This window comes from Diabrotica virgifera, chromosome 9, assembly GCF_917563875.1.
Source record: "Diabrotica virgifera virgifera chromosome 9, PGI_DIABVI_V3a".
NCBI classification, from domain to species: Eukaryota; Metazoa; Arthropoda; class Insecta; order Coleoptera; family Chrysomelidae; genus Diabrotica; species Diabrotica virgifera.
The window spans coordinates 147,025,497-147,045,805 of NC_065451.1; the positions used below are offsets into that span (position 1 = coordinate 147,025,497).

The 20,309-nt window shown below is 34.6% G+C and overlaps 1 protein-coding gene across 1 annotated transcript; it reads right to left on the reverse strand.

The window, feature by feature from the left end:
- Nucleotide 1: 1 nt before the first annotated feature.
- LOC126892769 (amidophosphoribosyltransferase-like) lies at nt 2-20,302 on the reverse strand. The gene is made up of 9 exons (XM_050662451.1): nt 20,145-20,302; nt 16,037-16,262; nt 9,266-9,536; nt 8,091-8,340; nt 7,319-7,538; nt 4,892-5,039; nt 3,160-3,265; nt 1,881-2,117; nt 2-767 (listed from the first exon to the last, which is right to left on the reverse strand). Coding segments are annotated over exons 1-9 (1,623 nt in total). The 5' UTR covers nt 20,146-20,302; the 3' UTR covers nt 2-603.
- Nucleotides 20,303-20,309: the final 7 nt, after the last annotated feature.

A 20,309-nucleotide genomic window follows, 5' to 3' on the forward strand; every position in this document is an offset into this window, starting at 1 on the left:
GTCAAAAATATAAATATTTATTTAAAAAATAAATATACAAAAACGTATAAATATACAAGAAATAAATTATGTTCTTTTATCAAAAGATTTACATTTAAGATTTACAAGGAAACAGACAGAATGTATTATATAAATTGTTTACATCTTATCTAAACTAATTGTAAAAATTAAAATAACTTATTATATTAAATTTTTAAGGACGTTTGTGCTACTTCAATAAAGAGGTGTCTGTTACTTTAATCGAATCAAATAAAACGATTTGCTAATCCATTACATTTCTAAAGAGAGCCTACATAATAATAATTAGAACTTGTCAAACAAAAATAGAATATTTTTACAAAAAAGTATCTAATAATTATTAAAAACCGACATTTAACTATAACAATCATGAATTAATTTATGATTGTTTAAATGTCTTACCTATAAATTATAAATTTGGCAACGTTGTTTACAGAAGCGCTTGCGTATAATTAAAAATTATTTAAATCAAATCACTAGGTACTTGATCTTTCCGAATTCGGTATCCTCTTGTTAATTATTTACATCCCTAATCATAAATTACTCAACATAAAACCTGCAGAATTTTTGTTTTCACTTTATTCACTACCAGTCATAGTCAGAGTTCGTATTTGGCACACCTCCTGGGTAAATTCCGGACAAACATGCGGTGCAGTGTCCTACTTTAGAGTGGGCGTTTTTGGTTTTTATGTCTGATCTTACAGCTTTGATCAAACCTTCCAAAGACAAATATTCTAAGCTGTCAGCGCCTGTAACAAAAATTACATATCAATATGTATCAATAGATACATATCAAAAACTACAAGTTTAACAGATTACTCAGTTAATGGTAACATCTTAATGTTATCAAACTTTAAGCAACTAGGGGATTGCACTAGGTATGATCATATCCAAAACTATGGGGTCCAAATCCGGGAGAAAGGGAGTCCTGCACTTTGTTGACAATCGGCTACTATATGGGCCGTACAATAACGAGTTCGGAAAGGAAAATCTAGTCAGATATATAAAGGCCAATAGAATCGGATGAGCAGGGCATGTGATACGCAGTAAAAACAATCGCTTTATAAACAATGTGTTTTGGAAAAGGCCAGACGGGAGAAGGTCTGAAGGACTGCCTTGAAAAAGGTGGAAAGATGCAGTCAGAAAATATCTGGAGAAAATGGGAGTGAGACAATGGGAAATAATGGCAGACCGACAAACATGGAAGGCATTAGTAAACGCGGCAAAGACTCACGAAGAGTTGTAACGCCATTGATAATGATGACTATATGGAGCACAAATCTGGTATGGTATGGTTCTTGCATCAATGTACAAAAAGCACCTCACGAAGGTAAATATAAAGGGTCTGTTGCAGGTGATGTGTGCTTATAGAACTGTGGGCCTTATTGAGCGTTGTTTTTGTTACCAGTTGTGTTCTCATGTACGTAATAGCGAAGAGAGAGAGAGAGAGAAAGAGAGAATATACGAAAGAACAAATGGGGCTTAACGAAAGGAAGAGATAAAGATAGAGAAAGTGAGAGAGGAGCATACTGAAAGGTTAATCTACATGTGGCAAAATAAATGCAACTAGATAGAGGGTGCGGCAGAGAGGACAAAGTCACTGATTCAGAACCTGAGAAGATTGATGTACTAGGTATAGGAAATGGAGTCTTGAATAGTTTCAGTTATACAGGGTTTCTCGAGAGATATCTTTAAGTGTTACCGGGAAGTAGTTGATAGGTGATATGGTTAACAAAGTTCCATGTGACGAATACTATAAAAATGAAAATACTTTACAGCGGTGTTATAAGTAAACTATTATTATGATTTTCAGGAAATTTATTGCTTTGACTATCTCATTTCTAACAAAGAAATTTACTTACCGACTTTCTTTGCTAGTTCTGATGCGCTTAATTTGTTTGCTATCAATTCTTCCCTGGTAGGAATATTGATTCCCATGTAGCAGGGATATTTTAAGGGTGGACTAGCAACTCTAATATGGACTTCTTTGGCTCCTGCGTTTTTCAATAGTTTGATGATGGGACCGATTGTATTTCCTCTTACGATGGAATCGTCGATTAAGAGAACTTTCTTTCCTTTTACGTTTCCTGCCAAGGCACCTATAAATAAAATGTAAAAAGTTAGGTTTTGTGAATATTTGGTACAGAATCAATCACCATTGATGGAACTCATCCAGAATAATGAAACTCATCCAGATTTTCTGCCCTGATTTTTTTAGGGCAAAGCTCATCACTTTACACAAGATCTATAACAACAGTTCAATCAGAGACTCTGTATCGAAAAAAGAAAGACAATGCAGTCCTAGAAAAAATTTTTCCACCTACCTCTACCGAAAGTATACTTTTCCTGACCTGATTGTAGGGAGCAAAGTCGTACTTTTCCCCCCTAGGGAGGAAAAGTAGAAGTGACGTCATGGTATGTCATTGATGAAATAACTTATTGACGCCCTATACAATATTCTATTATTTATTACGTATCTATACATTTTAACGTTTATTTATAGAGCACCCTGTATTTTGCAGAATGGTAAAAACACTAAATTGTTGATTTGATTTAACAGTGTTTACATTAATAATTTTACTTATATTTGACAGTTGACAGTTATACTGTACCTACTTGATAGTTTTAGTGCTCTAATAAATTTTGTCAGTTAGTTACATAAATAAATTATTTAAAAATGAAAAAATTACTTGATATTTGAGGAAGGTGGAAAAATCATATGTATAACATGGGAGTAAAGTGCCTTTTCCTCCCTCGAATGATTACAGTAAACTTCATTCTCGGGAGGAAAAGTAGCACTTTCCTCCCTTGTTATACAAATAGCTATTTCCAGACTTTTTTTTTGAAAGATTCCAAATAAGCTCCCAGACCTTCCAATGACTCCCGAAAAGTCATTGTTTGGTGCAGATTTGGCGGCATCATTGGTCCATATTAATTTGAGCCATCATCGTCAATCGCGAGCCCTACAGGTGAATGATTACCAAATTCTTTTGGCCTAAATTCGATGATACAGACAATAACGACAAGTGTTTTTAACAGGACAACGTTTCGCGTCACAGCTCATGCCACATTGGACATTTTTGGTAATAATTTAACACTTTCACCTAACAATAAAAACATCTAAATAATTAAGGGACTTACCGAATTTCTTTGCAATACTGAGTTGTCTGAGACGATTACTTGGCTGGATGAAAGATCTTCCTACATATCTATTCTTGCATAAAACTTCTGCGAACCTTATACCACTCTGAAAAAAAAAAATGAGATAAATATAACAACTTGATTTTTCCAGAATGGCAATATAAGTAGTATAGGAAAAATAATGAGAGTATTATCCATGGCGCCAAGATAAGATGCTACATTAGTGCCTAGATTTTTCTGGAATTGTAAATTTGACTTTATATAAGCGGAAAACCGTGATTAAGAATCAAAAATTTTGTTGTCATGTTGTAGTAAAGTGGTGCATTAATTATTTGTATTATTTTCGTTTCTTCGTCTTTACTATTTTATTACACATGGATAAAAAATACCACGAAAATTAAAATTTGAATGTTGAAAGACAATTTTAAAGCCACAATGAATTTAAAATACAGTCACGAAGATCTTTTTAGAGCTTATTTTAAAAGAAGAAGGTGTTACAAAGCTTATGGGAGATTCGGCTAATGGTGCGCGTCTGATAATTGTGCGCATCAATGATTCTAATCTCCTATTTAATAAAATTGCAAAAACTATATTGTCAGGCCATCTAGTAGCAACTGCCATATCTATCTGACACAAACGAACGTGGGGAGATAATTTACCGGTTGGTAGTTATCGTTTACATGTTTTCGCATGGTTTGATATTGTTTGTGTATCTGAGAAAATAAGCGATAACTTTTTTTCTTGGCAGAAATATAGTTTAAATAGTACTTATATCCTTTATTTATTTATAATTTTAAACACTGATATAGTTAGTTTTGCTCGATTGTTTTTTGTTTTTATCAAATTTTGTGCTATATGGTGAAGTGTAACGTCGTCTAATGGTGCGCATTGCGCACCATTAGCCGGCAAGGTATATAACGGCATTTTTTACATTCTGTGACTGCGTCATAAAACGCAAACAAGCGTTAAACAACCGTCAAAGTAAATAAAGGGGCAAAGAGAAAACCAGGAAATTGAAAAAAGGTACAAAAAGGAAAATTGTTGAACACAACAGCTCCGAAGTTATTTCAGAAAGTAAACTGTGCCATGATGATGAGTTGGACGATCTCGTGTCAGATCAAAATGACTTCTGTGTATTGTGGGGACGGTAGCAAAAAAGACGAGGTATATGGTGCAAGTGTTCGATATATTGTCAATGGTCTCATGCCATGTGTATACGACAGGATAGTCCAGAAGGATATATTTATGACTCCTGCAATAATTAGATTTTTTTAAAAATATCTATAACTTGGTTTCTTATCTTTTTCCGTATATTTGTTTGTTCCATTAATATTTATGTTCAATAAGCTACATTTTCGAAGGTTATTTATAAGTTATATTATTACGCACAGTTATCCGACATATGCGCACCATTAGACGAATAGGTCGGGCAATTGTGCGCATTACACTAATTGGAAATTTCGCCTCTCACTCTTTTACTGTTTAATCATTCATTAAATGCGGTCCCTACCAATATACCTAAGCCTTTGAGGTATATCTTCAAAAGATTTGGAAACTGAAATGTTTCAAGTTTGTGAAATATCCTGAATTTGCCTTAAGTGCGCACCAATAGCCGACTCTCCCCTATACCTACAGCTGTTTTTGGCTAATGAAATAACTAAACGTGGGTCTTTAATAAATACAAGACAATAAAAATTATTTAAAAATATAAAAACCCAAAAAAGTGTTTTACCTGTCGTGAAAAACCATGAGCTGCTGCATTACCAGATTCTGGAACAGCACTAACAATGTCTGCTTCTACGGGGTGTTCTATAGCCAATTGTCTACCGCATTGCATTCTGACGGCATACACCATCTGACCTTCAAAAATACTGTCGGCTCTAAAACAGAACAGTAAGTTATAGATTTAATAATACAGGTACTGTTATTTGTTATTTTTCTTCTTCTTCTTCTTTTTTCTTTTATGTAGGCAGCAAGGGCGCCCATATAAAAATTTTTAGGGGGGGCCAGACGTGAAGATGTTGCACATTACATTTTGTATACTTTGAAAAACCATATATATTTTATAGCACCCGAAAAGATAGGGGGCCACGGCCCCCCTGCCCATGAGTATGGGCGCCCGTGGTAGGCAGTACTGCCTGTTTTTCTTCAACGGTGCCTTTCATTCTGTCCCTAAATTGTTATTCCATCTTGTTCTTGGGCGTCCTATACTTCTTCTGCATAACGGTGACTTGTCCCTGGCTATTCTTACTATCCTTGATTCAGACATCCTGCTTATGTGTTGATTCCACTCTTCTTTTCTGTTCTTTGGCCAGGTTTTTATATTGTCTACCCCACATATGCGTCTGATTTCCTCACTTATTACCCTGTCCTGTAGTCCTTTCCCAGCAATCCTTCTTAAGATCTTCATTTCGTTAGTCTCCAGGTGTCTTTGTGTTTTGCTTGTATCTGGTATTGTTTCGGCCGTGTAAGTCATAACTGGCCTAATTAATAACTGACCTATATTCGGGCCTTTGTTTCCACTCTTATGCGTTTGTTTTTCAAATTGTGTCGTTTAGGCATCCGGCCGTTCTACTGGCTTTATTTTTTTGGTCTTTTACCTCTTCTTCGATATTGTTGTCGGCTGATAGATTAATTCCCAGGTATTTGAAAGTCATTACTTGTTGTATAATTTGATTGTCTAACTACAATTTGCATCTTATTGGTTCTTTGGCTATTATTTAGCATCTTATTTGGTTCGGTTTGTTCAAAAAAAATGCTCAAACCTTTATATAGTATTTTGAGCTGTTCATTTATAAAGTCTCCCGTTTTATATCGCTAATGCGGCTTTGGGATTATTGCAGGGTAGTCTGCTATCTCTAGGGCCTACGGTATATAAGGAAGGTAACAGTGCCAGCGTTACCCCTGGTTTTACCCAAGGTACTCATTTTATTCAGACTGAGTCGACCTGTAGTCTATGCGGCGCTGGGTTTCGATTCCTGGCCTACCTGCGTGGAAGTCAGACATCTACCGCCTGAGCTATCCGAGCCTCGTTCATTTATATAAAGATCACAGATAAAGATTACAGTATGTTCCTGTAAGTTGTATCCATATGGAAAACTTTTTTATTATTAATTTTACGAAAAAAAGTTATTCTTCATAAAAAGCTCTGCATGGTCTAAAACCAAAGATTTAACCATCAAATATCAAATTTTTTGAATTTTATACGAGGTATGTCAAAAAGTTTTAATTTCACTTAAGAGTAAAGTGGCTTTATTTTTCACAATATTGAAAATTGCTATTATGAAAAGTTGTTTGGAATTAAAAACTATATTCTAGTATGCAATTACATCCTTCTAATTGAATTTTTTTTTTTTGAAAAATTATGGATAAATGACATTTATGTTCAGTTATTCAGATAACTCTTTTATTAATAATTTTACGAAAAAAAGTGATTCTTAGTAAAAAGTTCTGCATGGTCTAAAACCCAAAATACAACCATATTATGTCAAATTTTATCAATTTTATACGAGGTATGTCAAAAAATATGAATTTCGCTCAAGACTAAAATACGTTTATTTTTCACAATATCAATAAAAGTTATTCAGAATTAAATACTATGTCTCAGTATGTAATTACATCCTTCTAATTGAAATATTCTGAACTATAAAGGTACTTTAATTTTGATCTAAATTTATCTTTTTTGACATACCTCGTATAAAATTGATAAAATTTGATATAAGATGGTTGTATTTTAGGTTTTAGACCATCCAGGACTTTTTATTAAGAATCACTTTTTTTCGTAAAATTGATAATAAAAGAGTTATCAGAATTGAAATAACTGAAAAGAATGTTATCCATAATTTTTCAAAAAAAAAAAAATTTCAATTAGAAGGATGTAATTGCATACTAGTTTTTAATTCCAAACAACTTTCCATAATAGCAATTTTCAATATTGTGAAAAATAAAGCTACTTTACTCTTGAGTGAAATTCAAACTTTTTTACATACCTCGTATAACATTCATAAAATTTGATATCTGATGGTTGAATCTTGGGTTTTGGACCATGCAGAACTTTTTATTAAGAATAACTTTTTTTCGTAAAGTTAATAATAAAAAAGTTTTCCATATGGATACAACTTACAGGGCATACTGTATATGAAGAAAGGTTATACATTACCTGGCAAAATATACATATTCGAAAATACAGAAAGCTTGGGTTTTGTCTTCAGGCCTTGCAACCACATCGATGGTGCGGATACCGTGTCTGGTCATTTCTATTATTTCTCCAGGGAATACTTCACGTACGTATTGTGCTCCAATGGACAAGAATCCACAAGATTCTGAGGATACCACCCATCCCTCTGCCTCTCGGCTGTCATCACATTCTCCATCAAGAGCTGAAACCAGTAAATGCTAAATAAATACATTTCGGTACAGAACAGAACAGACCATAAAATCTTTCGAAAAAAATCAAAAGACTGCTATGTGATTCTTGAAAAAACTCTTAGAACATCAACTGTAAATAAATTGGAGGTCTATGAAATGTGGATATACCGGGGAATCCTCAAAATTTCATGGACATCGCATACCTCAAACCAAGGAGTGCTGCATAGAATAGCCAATAAATCAGAACTTTTCAATACAATAAAAGTTAAATAAACATATCTAGGCTACATACTGAGAAATAATAAGCACCGATATGCCCAACTAATAGTGAAAGGAAAGATCAAGGGAAATAGAGGGAAAGGAGGAAGGAATCGTGGCTACGAAACATCCGACAATGGCCAGGGCTAAATTTTGAACAGCGTATAAGAACAGTTGAAGACAGAGAAGAGTTTGCAATTGTAGTAGCCAACCTCCATCGAGGAGAGGGCACTTTAAAAGAAGAATTCATAGAATACAATTCTCAGCTAACATAATTCAAAAAGCAAGATTCAAAGGTAACTTACGTTCATTAAAAGGTAAAATCTTTCCCAAGCACAGAGGCCTGTTTCCATACGGATCTCTGATAGCATAAATCTTATTTTTCAACATAATTACTAGAGAATAACTTAAAGGTGCTAAATCCATCAAATGCTTTATCCTAGCTGGCCAGTCTGGTTCACCATTGGGCTCACCCTCTGGTGGGTTCAAGCATAGAGCTTGCGTAATCAGTTCGCTGTCTGAGTGGGTGGATAAACCAACACCATGTTCCAATACCTGAAAAAGAGATTTTTTATGAAAAAAGATAAATTTAATTGCAAAATATTTGTTTCGTACATATTTTTTCACTTCAAGCATCAGAACCTGAAAAACCTGATATGAGCCAGGTACTATCCTGACCTGATTCACTTCATCACTTCTTTGTAGTTATTAGAAAAGTTCAAATTATTTGAAAAGAGAAGAAGGTTTACATTAACTCAGACCATTCCCTTCTCCTTTTAGTCATCAAAATCAGTGGCGTCACAGCTCGTTATGAGCCAAAGCCTTCTTCAGAAGAATCCTGCTTTCTTTCTGTGTAAATGACCACGTTTCTCCTTCATATGTTAACCCTTGTGTTCTTAGTGTTTTATAGACGTTCACTTTAAGTTTTCTGTGTAGTTTTGAGACTATCTGTCTTCTCAGACCATAACACTTATCTTCGCTGACGTTGTTATATTTAATCAACAGCGAGGCTAGGTATATGAAGTTGTCTACACCTTCCAGTTCTAAATCGTCAGTTATTCTTCTTCTAGGTGTCTGATTGCTTGACCTAGTACAAATTTAGAAGCCTTTAACCACAGAAATCCTCCGGTCAAGGACTCTATGGACCTAACTATGATGTCGACGTCATCTGCATATCTGACCACTTATAGAGATTTGTAGAAGGTAATGACATTCGTACTAATCTGAGACTCTCGAATTACTTTTTCTAGAGCAAGGTTAAATAAGAGACACGATAGTCCATCATCCTGTCTTAGTCAATTTTTGCAATGGAAGGGTCTTGAAAGATCGTTTTTACACCTTTTCGTTCTTACATCTCGTTGTTTACACCGACAATCGGTCGGTGTCAACAAGAAAGGGATTAAAGGTTCCGCTCTTAAAGAGTTTCTACTATATTTCTTGCTTATACTATACTCTATACTAGATAATAATAATCACTTACTTGTCTTCTTAAACTATCACAGTTAACTAATTCTCCATTGTGTGCTACGGCAAGTGCTCCGTGCGCAGTATGGACTACAAAAGGTTGGCAGTTGACTTCCTCTGAAGCTGCAGAGGTCGAATATCTGGTGTGGCCGATGCCTACGCTTCCCTTCAATTTTCTTATGGCTTCGTCGTTGAAAATGTTACTGATCATGCCCATACCTTTGACGACGTTGAAGTATTTTGAGCAGCGCCCTTCGCTTGTGACTATACCGGCGGACTCTTGGCCTCTAAAAGCAAGAATATAGGGTTAATGACAAACAATGTATGAGAGACCCATACAATTACCATATACATTATCAGATGAAGACATATACCTTTGAAAGAGTAGAAAGTTTTTAATATCTCGGAGCGAAAATCACCGCAGAAAACAATATCACGCAAGAGATAAAAAGGAGAATCCAGGTAGCAAGCAGGTGTGTGTAGCCTCCACAAGACTATTAAATCTAAGGGCCTAACACGAACATCAAAAATCAGGGTATATAAAACAGTGATTAGACCGGTGCTCGTGTATGGGTGTGAGATGTGGACGCTGACAAAAGCAATGGAAAGAAAACTCCGGCGTTTGGAAGGAAAAATCCTCAGAAGAATCTTTGGACCTTACCATGACCCGAAAACTAACCAATACCGAATGAGGACAAATGCCGAGGTCAAACAGTAGAGCATGTAGGTATAGAGCTAGCGACGTAGTCCAAGCGATAAAATCCCAACGTCAAGATGGGAGTCTGTGGCTAGGTCATGTTCATAGACTTCCTAATGACCGCTTTACCAAGCTAATCTGGGAGGAAGCCCCGACAGAAAGAAGGTCCTTAGGATGTCTACGAATGCGATGGAGAAATAACGTATGGATAGAGTTAGGAATAATGGGGCTCTCCACCAACCCAAACTAACTCATCATGGACAACCGACAGATGGAAGCGAGTTGTGCAGTCAGCCAAAACCCATCCCGGGTTGTAGTTTTACGGATATATTATCTGATGTAATCTACAAGATGGAGAATACATCAGTGCTTTACATGAAACAAGGTAAATCTTGCCATAAGTAATATACAGTGCGCGCGTTAAGTATGGAAACAGAAAGATATCTGTGTCACCCCGTATGATCATCATTATCATTATGATTGTTGTACAAAACGATAAGTTTTGGCATTACAATCATCATCATCATCAATGATCTCTCACTCTCATTTTCTCCAGATCTTCTTTGACTGCATCTTTTCATATTTTTCTAGACCGTCCTACAGACCTTCTTCCATCTGGCCTTTCCCAGAACTTCTTCTTCTTCACATGCAAATCCACTAATGGATGTTAGCGATCACATTTTTCATTAACTCTTTGTTTCTTGCTTTCTTGCAATGTGTATCAGAGATTGTATGTCGTTAATCCCTGTCCATTGCCTTATGTTTCAGAACCAGGACATTTTCTTGCGTCCTATTCCTCTCTTGCCTTCAATTTTACCCTGGATTATAAGTTGAAGGAACTGCTGTTTTTCGTTTCGCATGATGTGACCCAAATACGCCGTTTTTTGTTTCTTGATGTTTTCGAAAAGCTGGCGTTCTTGGTTGATTCTTTTAAGGACATCTACATTTGTGACTTTCGCCGTCCATGGTATCTTTAGGATACGGCGATAAAGCCACATTTCGAAGGCTTCTAATCTGTTTATATCCCTCGTTTTGAGTGTCCAGCCCTCTATGCCATATAGCAGCACCGACCACACGTAGCATTTAGTAAACATTAATCTCAGTGTAAGATCGAACTCTCAACAGGTCAGTACACACAGTTTCCCAGAACACTTTGTTTATAGGGCGATTGTCGTTACTGCGTATCACATGCCCTGCCCATCTGAGTCTATTGGCCTTTATATATCTGACTAGATGTTCCTTTCCGAATAGAGACTCTAACTCGTTATTGTATCTTATAACGGTCCGAAGGTCAACGACCACCCTTTAACTTTTTTGTGTTAAGACAATTAACTATATTACGACCCCGGTATAAGCGTTTTGTCTAATAGATTCGTTAAATTCATATTTGTTTATCGAAGAATCGTAAGTTCTCACAAATCTTTCGTATTACGTGATTTATTTTTGATTCTCACGAATAGTCGAATGTATAATCTGTTTCTACTAAGAATGTGACGTAATTGTTTTTAAGTGTATCAGCGGTGTTTGCCGAGAGGCTCACCGCCAAAGGTATCAAAGTCATAGATCTTTCAGTAAATTGTTTTTACCGACAGAAAGTCGGGGTTCTATTTATTTTAGAGTTGGAATATCGATAAGAGCCTTTGAGTGTGTTTATATAATCTAACAAGTGTTCTTATTGCTGACTTAAGCATTTTCCATGAGAACGGGCCTTTCGCTGTGACTACGTCCAAGTAAGCATTTTTTGAGAGAAAAATGGGTGAAGTGAAATATTGAGGTCTCTTTGTGTATTTTCATTGATTGGATGAGCTGTTTTGGTATACGCCAAAGGGATTACCCTGGTGCGTAATTAGCAACTTCTTATTGGTTGAGATTTGATTGATTGAGTGTTTTGGATCTGATGTTGGTAGAATGGGAGGTAACTTCTATTTTTTGAAAGAGGGAACCCAAGTTTGAGGAGATCTGTCAAGTCAGTTCCATTAGGGCAGCCATCAAGTTAAGTTTTGTCTGGCAGAGAGAAAAGTTGCCGGTGCCTCGGGCCGCCAATATGCGGTTACCGGCAAAGTTAGTAGTGAATTTTCAGTTAAGTTTTTTTGCAATTGTATTGCAGAAATAGTTGTGTTTAGTTAGTGCTTACCCCATCATGGCTTAAACAATCTACAGACCACCGCGTTTTCGCCGTTTTAAGCGAACGCGAAATTTTGTACCACTGTTGGTATATCGTTCTTTACAAGCAAGTAGAAGTTTTCTTTTAAAGCACGGAGTTGTTTTCATTTTATTATTTTTGATCCAGTTTAGTGAACTAGATAACAAGAATCTTTTTTAAATATTTTTGTTCGAGTACCTAAGTGCTAATTTATTTAGACAATGCTGAATTTTTCTATATATGTAAATTTTTTTTATGAACTATTGGTTTCATCAAATATGTACTGTTGCTGTATCTATTAATATTATGGAGTGACTTTTGTGGAGTGAAATCGCGTCTTGGACTTAACAATAACCACAGGAAGATTCAAGGACAATGATTACAAGGTATTTTTTATGTAGAACTTTTCTTTCATTTTTTTTTGTTTGGTAATCTCGATCTCAATTTGTAACACCATGAGATCACAGATTCGTAAATTCATTTTTTGTTTTAATAAATAATGTTTTATTTGCTAATTACCATCTTATTTTTTTTTCTCTTTTCCTTCTCTCTTGAATCGTAAGAACAATAAAGAATTTGCTGAGTATAGTAGGTATAGAGTAGACAAGGTAAGTCATCACACCATATTTACTGTAAATTTAAAGTATTTTATATATTTTTTATTTGACTATGTTTTTTTGTTTTATTTTGATTTATCTTTCTTTGCTTTATTTCTATTTTTGTATAATTTTTGGTTCCTTTTAGGTAACCAGTGGCGCCCAATATTTTATTTTATTTTTTTTGACATTCTTATTTTGATTTTTCTATTTATTTTATTTCTAAGCTAATAAGAGTATACTATAACATCCCTTAAGAATCCACAGCAATTAGATCTCTGAGACTTGAGCGACCGTGGCCATGTTCTTCATTGTGTAACATCCCCTTATATGACATATCAACATCTTGTCAAAGTTCTATTCCCTTTTTATGTTTCAATCTGCGCCTCCATTCGTTTGTCACGCTATCTCTGCAAGGGCCATATATCATTCGAAGGATTTTACGTTCCCACACCAGCAATTTATTTATTTCTCTTTTTGTTAGCGACCATGTTTCGCTTCTATACGCGACTGCTGGTCGTACCTATTATGGTCTTATATATTTGAATTTTTGCACTTCGTGAAAGAAGTTTTGACTTCATTAGATGTTGCATTGCAAAGAAAAATCTGTTTCCTGCCATTATTCGCGTTTCAACTTCTCGCTCTATTTTGTTCTCATTTGTGATTGTAGCTCCTAGATATTTAAATTCTTTAACCACTTTGAAGTTATGATCGTTTAAAGTAATGTTTTGCCTTATTCGCCGTCGTTCTTGTTTTGAGACGACCACGTATTTTGTTTTGTCTTCATTTATTTTTAGACCGATGTTTAATACAGCTTCTTCAAAGCTCGAGAAAATATACGCGAGTATGATTTTTGCTCCCCGAGCAGTTATGTCTGGTTTGATTTTTGGATAAATTTTTCGCATGACATATTCTAAGGCCAGGTTAAACAATAAAGGGGTCAACGGATCTCCCCTGTCTCAGTCCAGAATTTACGCAGAAAGCATTTGATATTTTTCTCCCTATTCTAACTTATGCAAAGGAGTTACTTACACAATTTTGTGTTACCGCAGTTAGTTTCTTGGGTACGCCGAGCTCGATCATTGCCTTCCATAATGTTGCACGATTAATTTAATCATAAGCCTGTTTGAAATCTATAAAGATCTGATGCACGTCCTGATTATACTCCCAATACTTTTCAAGCATTTGTTTTATTGTAAATATTTGATGAATGGTCGATCTTCCAGGCCTGAAACCACACTGCGTAGTCACCAAATATTTCTTCGGCATATGGTAGTAATCTTTTTAATAATACCGTTTATACGTAGTGTTGGTCAGTGAGATTCCTCTGTAGTTCATGCCTGATTCCTTTTTTTTTCCCATATGATATAGCATATAGCAACATAATGTTCGTTATGTATATTAGATAATTAGATGGTCCAGTGATTTAAAATTTTATATTTTCGACGTACATATTTGCAACTACAATAGTACTCAACGATAAGCATTACAACACTGATAGATATGTATTTTAATAAGGTTAAATATATGTCGAAATACGAATTTTTGAAATTGTAATTGGAGCTGTTTTGTTTTGAACTAACAATAAACGCAACCAGTGTCATCAGCTCACCCCCGTGACGCAAAAGAGATACGAATTGGTGACATAAACATTTTTGCAATGACTTACAACTTTTTAAATTGCATCATTGGAGTAAGAAGTAAACACTTCCCCACTAGAGTTTATCAGTATGTGTTAATTTATTATTGACAATCTTCCACATTGATGCCATCCGTTCAGCCGTTGATGGAAATATTAATATGGGCCCCCAATATATCAATCAACGGTTCAGGTCATTTTTAGTGTTAGTACGATAATGATTTCTGTATCTCTTTTCATTTTCCGTGGAAAATTTTGGTGTTTGTCAAAATCATCACTGGCGTGTTAATTTTATTGCATAATAGTTTAGATTTCGTTTATTTTTTTATTATTTACACATACAGGATGATTGATTATTGTGATAAAGCTCAGTGGATGCGCTATAACAATTTGTAATACAAATTGTAGGCAACTTTGAGGTTAATAGTACAAAATTAGTTAGAATGTTACAGGGTGTTCGATATCATAGTGGCAAACCAAACTTGGGTATGTTTTTTTAATAGAACACACTGTATTTTATTTTACATGTATTATAAATCTTCTTTACTTCCCCAGCACAACAATATAAAATATGGTCAATATGAGCATTCCAGGTCACGTGACTTTCGACACCGTTGCTGAGGGGCAAAAATTGTGTTTTTGGTGTTATTTTTGCTATTTTCTCGTTTTATTATAAAAAATCTGTGGTTTTAACTACAAAAATTTCAAATATTGGATATAGGACACCCTCGTAGGGGATGCAAAAACCCGGTATAATCAGTAAATCAGTTTTCTTGGCCCATATCGTCGTTCTGTTTACAGCGTATTGTGATTTAAAACATTTCGGTCTTTAAATGCAGCTGGTATTACAAAAAAACTTACTTTATCTCTTTTACCTTTACTGGAATACTTTCAAACTGAACAAAACGCTGGTATTTTAATCATATTCTTAAATTAAACAATGGTTTTCTACACTAGTTTGTTTACAATATTTTGCCCATCAGTGGCTGTCAAATGACGTCACCCTGGAATGGTCTATTATACAGGGTATTCACAAGGTTATAACCAATTTTACGGATCAGACCAAAGAAATAAGATGCCGCATTGAAATTTCACTGCCAATTTTTAACAGAAAGAATGAGAAAACTTTTCTCTAATCGCAATATCAATATAACGCACCGGATAAGAATGCTTCGGTGTTATATTGTATCCACCTTTTTGCATTAGACTATGGTTGAGGCTTGGACAATGAAACAATCCAACATTAAAAACCTAGATACATTCGAACTGTGTTGTTACCAACGTATTCTGAAAATATCATAAATGGATCGCAAAACAAACTCACAAGTTCTCGAACAAAACTAGGAAAATAATGCGAAGTTTTAAATCAGGCAGTTGGAACACTAGGGGTACGTGAAGAGTTATGATAGGTAAAAAATAAGAACTATTAAAGAATATAACTAATGCAGGGCAAAATTAAAGGCAGAAGAAACGTAGAAGGAGGAAAAATCTCGTGGCTAGTCAATCTGAGTGAATGCTTTGGATGCAGTTCAATTGAACTATTCAGGTGCGTAACCAATAAAATCGAGAAGACTTCACAATAATGGTGATCGCAAACGTCGGATAATTCTGATATGGCACGTGAAGAAGAAGAACCAATAAAATTATAATCGCCAGAATGATTTTCAATCTCCGATAGGGGCGGAACTTGAAGAAGAGTCTTGTACACTTACCTGTGTTGTAATGCAACCAATCCCCAGCAAATGATTTGCGAAATCTCTAGATTCGTAGGCCACTCCCCACATCCTATGGCACCAAAAACTCCGCATTCGTGAGTTAATCCAGAAGTTACACGTCCTCTTCCCTTTCTTTTACTCATTCCTACACTTTCCAATGCGCACGCCAAATCATCTTCTTCGTCCTTGTGTTCAAATCCGCAGGGTTTTTTATCCTCTGACACTAAAAATGTATGTAATTAAGCAATGGTTGTTTAATATCAAAGAGGAAAAGGCAAAGAAGAAAAAAAGAACAAAGAAAATATTACACTGGAAGCCGATAAGAAGACAAAAAAAAGGAAGGTCGAGAACGAGATGGTTGGATGACGTGGAAGATGATCTGTAAACTATGAATGGAAGACAATGGAGAAGAAGGCACCATAAGAGGGGTCTGAATGAAAGAACATAGCCAGATAGGCAAAGACTCATCTATGCGATTATGATTCAAAAAGAAGAAGAATAAGGTAAAGGAGAAAGGCTAAATACAATAATTGGATAAAGGAATTTACAACCAGTAAAATTACAGAGTTTACTCTATGAAGATGATATTGTATTGTTAGCGAACAATAAAAATAAAATGCAAAGGCTAGTGAATTCGTGGACTGAAGAAATACTAATAATGAAAATGGAGGTGAATATAAATAAAACAAAAACGATGATAATTACATCAAAAGGAAGACCAAACCAATAAGGATCTTAAATGCAATGGAATACTATTAGACGAAATAACAACGTACGGATATCTGGCATTGTGACCGATGATATCAAAATAGATGCGGAAATAACAAATAGAGGAAATAAATCTACACGATTATACACTTAGTACACAATTAAATAACAATATCTATCTACTAGGGCACAAAGATGTAAAAATTGAAGTCAAGAGAGAAGTCAAAATTGAATAATAATGCCAATAATAACGTACACAAGCGAAAAATAGACAATTCATAAAAAACATGAATAAAAAATTAACGCAATCAAACATTTTAGAAAAATGTGCGGGAAAACAGAATAGGACAGGATAATAAATGAAGATATCAGACAAATGACAAAGAGAAACCTATTACTGAGTACATTAAGAATAAGCAAATGTTGTGGTTCGGACATATTAATAGAATGAAACCAGAAATAATTAGGTAGGTACAATAGGGTGGGGCGAAAATAAAGAAGAATTTTTTTTTACAAATTGATATGTCCTATATGCGGGAAAGTGGTTACATATTATTGCAAAACGTTACCAAAAATATGGGATTTATAGAACAATATCTTCCGGTGCCCCCAGAACTTTAAAAATTTACAAATTAAAAAAATATTGAAAAAAAACATAATTTTTTTTATTTAATATTAATGTTGTTTTTGCTTGTTTACAACTCAGAACTTACTACAATATAGTTTATTTAATTATTTACTGTAAAGTTTGAAAAAAATCGGATTTTGTTTCAAACTTAGGTAATACTTGTCTTGACAAAACTCGATTTCTTATGAATCCATTTCTTGCTTCAGCTCCACAAACCAATAATGATGCTTCTGTCTCTAGTTTGACACATCTTTTTACTGCTTGCGAATGACAAGGAAATTTAGGAATTTCAAATTTATTTGAAGTAGTGTCATCAATTATTTTTCTAAGTTCATTTGTTGACAATTGTATTACTATTGGTGCTTCTGATATTACACTAGTTTGCCAATTAATTAAGTCAAAATACTCTTTAGCTCCAAAATTTATAGTTGGAATTTTAAACTGGCCATGGCCAATTTCTTTGGTTTCTTGGCCGTTCCTAGACTTTAATATGCGCCTCAAACCTAGCTCTCGGATGTGGGGTCGTTTATCACCCAACATGGCTACAAAAAAATTATTCTCTGGATGTGCAAAATATCCATTGCCTTGAATGATTTTGTTCACTATTTTCTTTAGTTTTAGTGATAAATATTGCGAGCATTGAATCATATTAAATAAATGAATTGACCCATATTTAACTCCCGGCTTTACTTGGATTTAAAACCAAGTGGGAACATACACATTTTGCAGAGAAGTTGCCAAAATATTCAAATTGGTAGTCGGATTTAAAGTTCCTACATAAAGTCGTAGTATTCTGTTTGCTGTTGTAATCCACCTCGAATGTGCCATCTTTCCCGGTTGTCGATATTTTAAGCTCTCTGATACGGTACAAATATTTTTGGTCTGTACTTAATATATCAATATCTACTTCAGGAAGTTCACTTTGAATTTTTCGAAATTCAAAAACAGGTATAGGGTTTCACAAGTTTCTAAAAGCTTTCTTATTTCACCCGAAAATCCGGTAGGTCCTGCGGTTTCTCCATCTAAATAATTCATAAAATGTCGTAATGACAGCTCGTTTCCATGTAAAAGACAAATGAACCACTGTAGTGGTTTCTTAAGGTGATACAGTAGCGATCAACAGGTAGCCAAAACGCGTTCCAAGATTGCGGCTGTAATTTTGAATATTTTTTCGAGATATTTGACACACGTATTCGTAATATAATAAACAATGGCGGTACAGAGCCCAATTTGAAAAATATATTAATATGTGGAAATTGCTCTGTAATTAAATACAATATTAAAAACACGAGCCTGTACCGCCATTAAGAAGAACAAAAAAATACACTTTCTTCAAATAAACTTTTTTCTCCGATGCCTAGATTTTGTGTCATTTTGGAACTACTAATGAAATAAAAAATTTTAGTAGTTCCAAAATGACACAAAATCTAGGGATCGGATAAAAAAGTTTATTTGAAGAAAGTGTATTTTTTTGTTCTTCTTAATGGCGGTACAGGCTCGTTTTTTTAATATTGTATTTAATTACAGAGTAATTTCCACGTATTAATATATTTTTCAAATTGGGCTCTGTACCGCCATTTTTTATTATATTACAAATACGTGTGCCAAATATCTCGAAAAAATATTTAAAATTACAGCCGCAATCTTGGAACGCGTTTACGCTACCTGTTGATCGCTACTGTTTCCTCTTAATTTGGAGTTCTAATTAGCGAATTGCACCATTGTGAACTCCAGTATTTACCGCTGTTCCGTCGCATCCAATTACAACCAAAGTAGAAAAGTCACATTTCGATTTTAAGAAATTGAATAAATTGTCTGCAATATTTTTTGCTGAACCAGATTGTAAAGTAAGATATACAAAATACTCAGAGGTTGGTTCTGAAACTAACACAATATTCTTGGTTCTTGGTAACTATGGTTCTTCGGTAATCAACTATTCCAAATAAGAAATAAGCCACAATTTAACTAAAAAAATTATTTTAATTTTAATTCACGAGAATTTTACTGTCACCGTTGCATTTGGTGGTCTTTTTAAAGACAGATCACATGCTATGATTTTTTTGTGACGGATATTCTTGAGTTGGGGTTGATTTCATGTAATCGAATGAACTATCTTTCAGTAAAGTCGTCCCAGAAACGCAACTCATAAATATTGGCAATATCATTTTAAAGTCTTCTACTTTAAAATGTATAATATATGTCTGAATTGCCGATATAAATGACTCAGATTAAATAAATTATAGAAGAATTTTTTTACTAAGCAAAAGAAAGCGTCTATTCACAAATGTGGGTGGGGGCACCACTAAATAACATCCGATTGAGCAAAGATTTAAAAAAAGTTAAGGTTCAATACCAGACCACTTTTCCGCATATAGGCAAATTATTATTTGAAAATCGATTTTTTTCGCTCCACCCTAAGGTACAGGGCAAATATTAGAGTAGCAAAGTAGAACCAGCTAAGTAGAAGGAGAAGGGTTAGACCCAGAAGGAAATAAATAGATCAAATCGAAGAAATAGAAAGGAATAATCGAAAAATAAGTATTGAATAATTAAGACGGTGGTCAAAAATAGAAACGCATGGAAAAATGGGTAAAGGAAGAACCAGAATCCCAGTCCGACGCCTGAAAGGGCAAAAGGATATGAGAAGAAAAAAATAGGGAAAATACTTGATAAGTCTTCCTACATAGGCAAGAAAGTACCTATATAAGATAAGAGAAGAAAAATAGAAAAATAAAAAAGTTAGATTTATAGTGTTATGGTTTTACTTACTTTTTTAAATTTAAAAACTAACTATATCAATTGGAATTATAACAACTTTTGAAAAGCACAACTTTCTTTCAGTTTTATATTAGCACATGTCTTGCGCTTTATCTCATTACCCCTTCCAAGCAAAAACCTTAATATCTCCTCCTTACGTCACACTAGCCACGACCA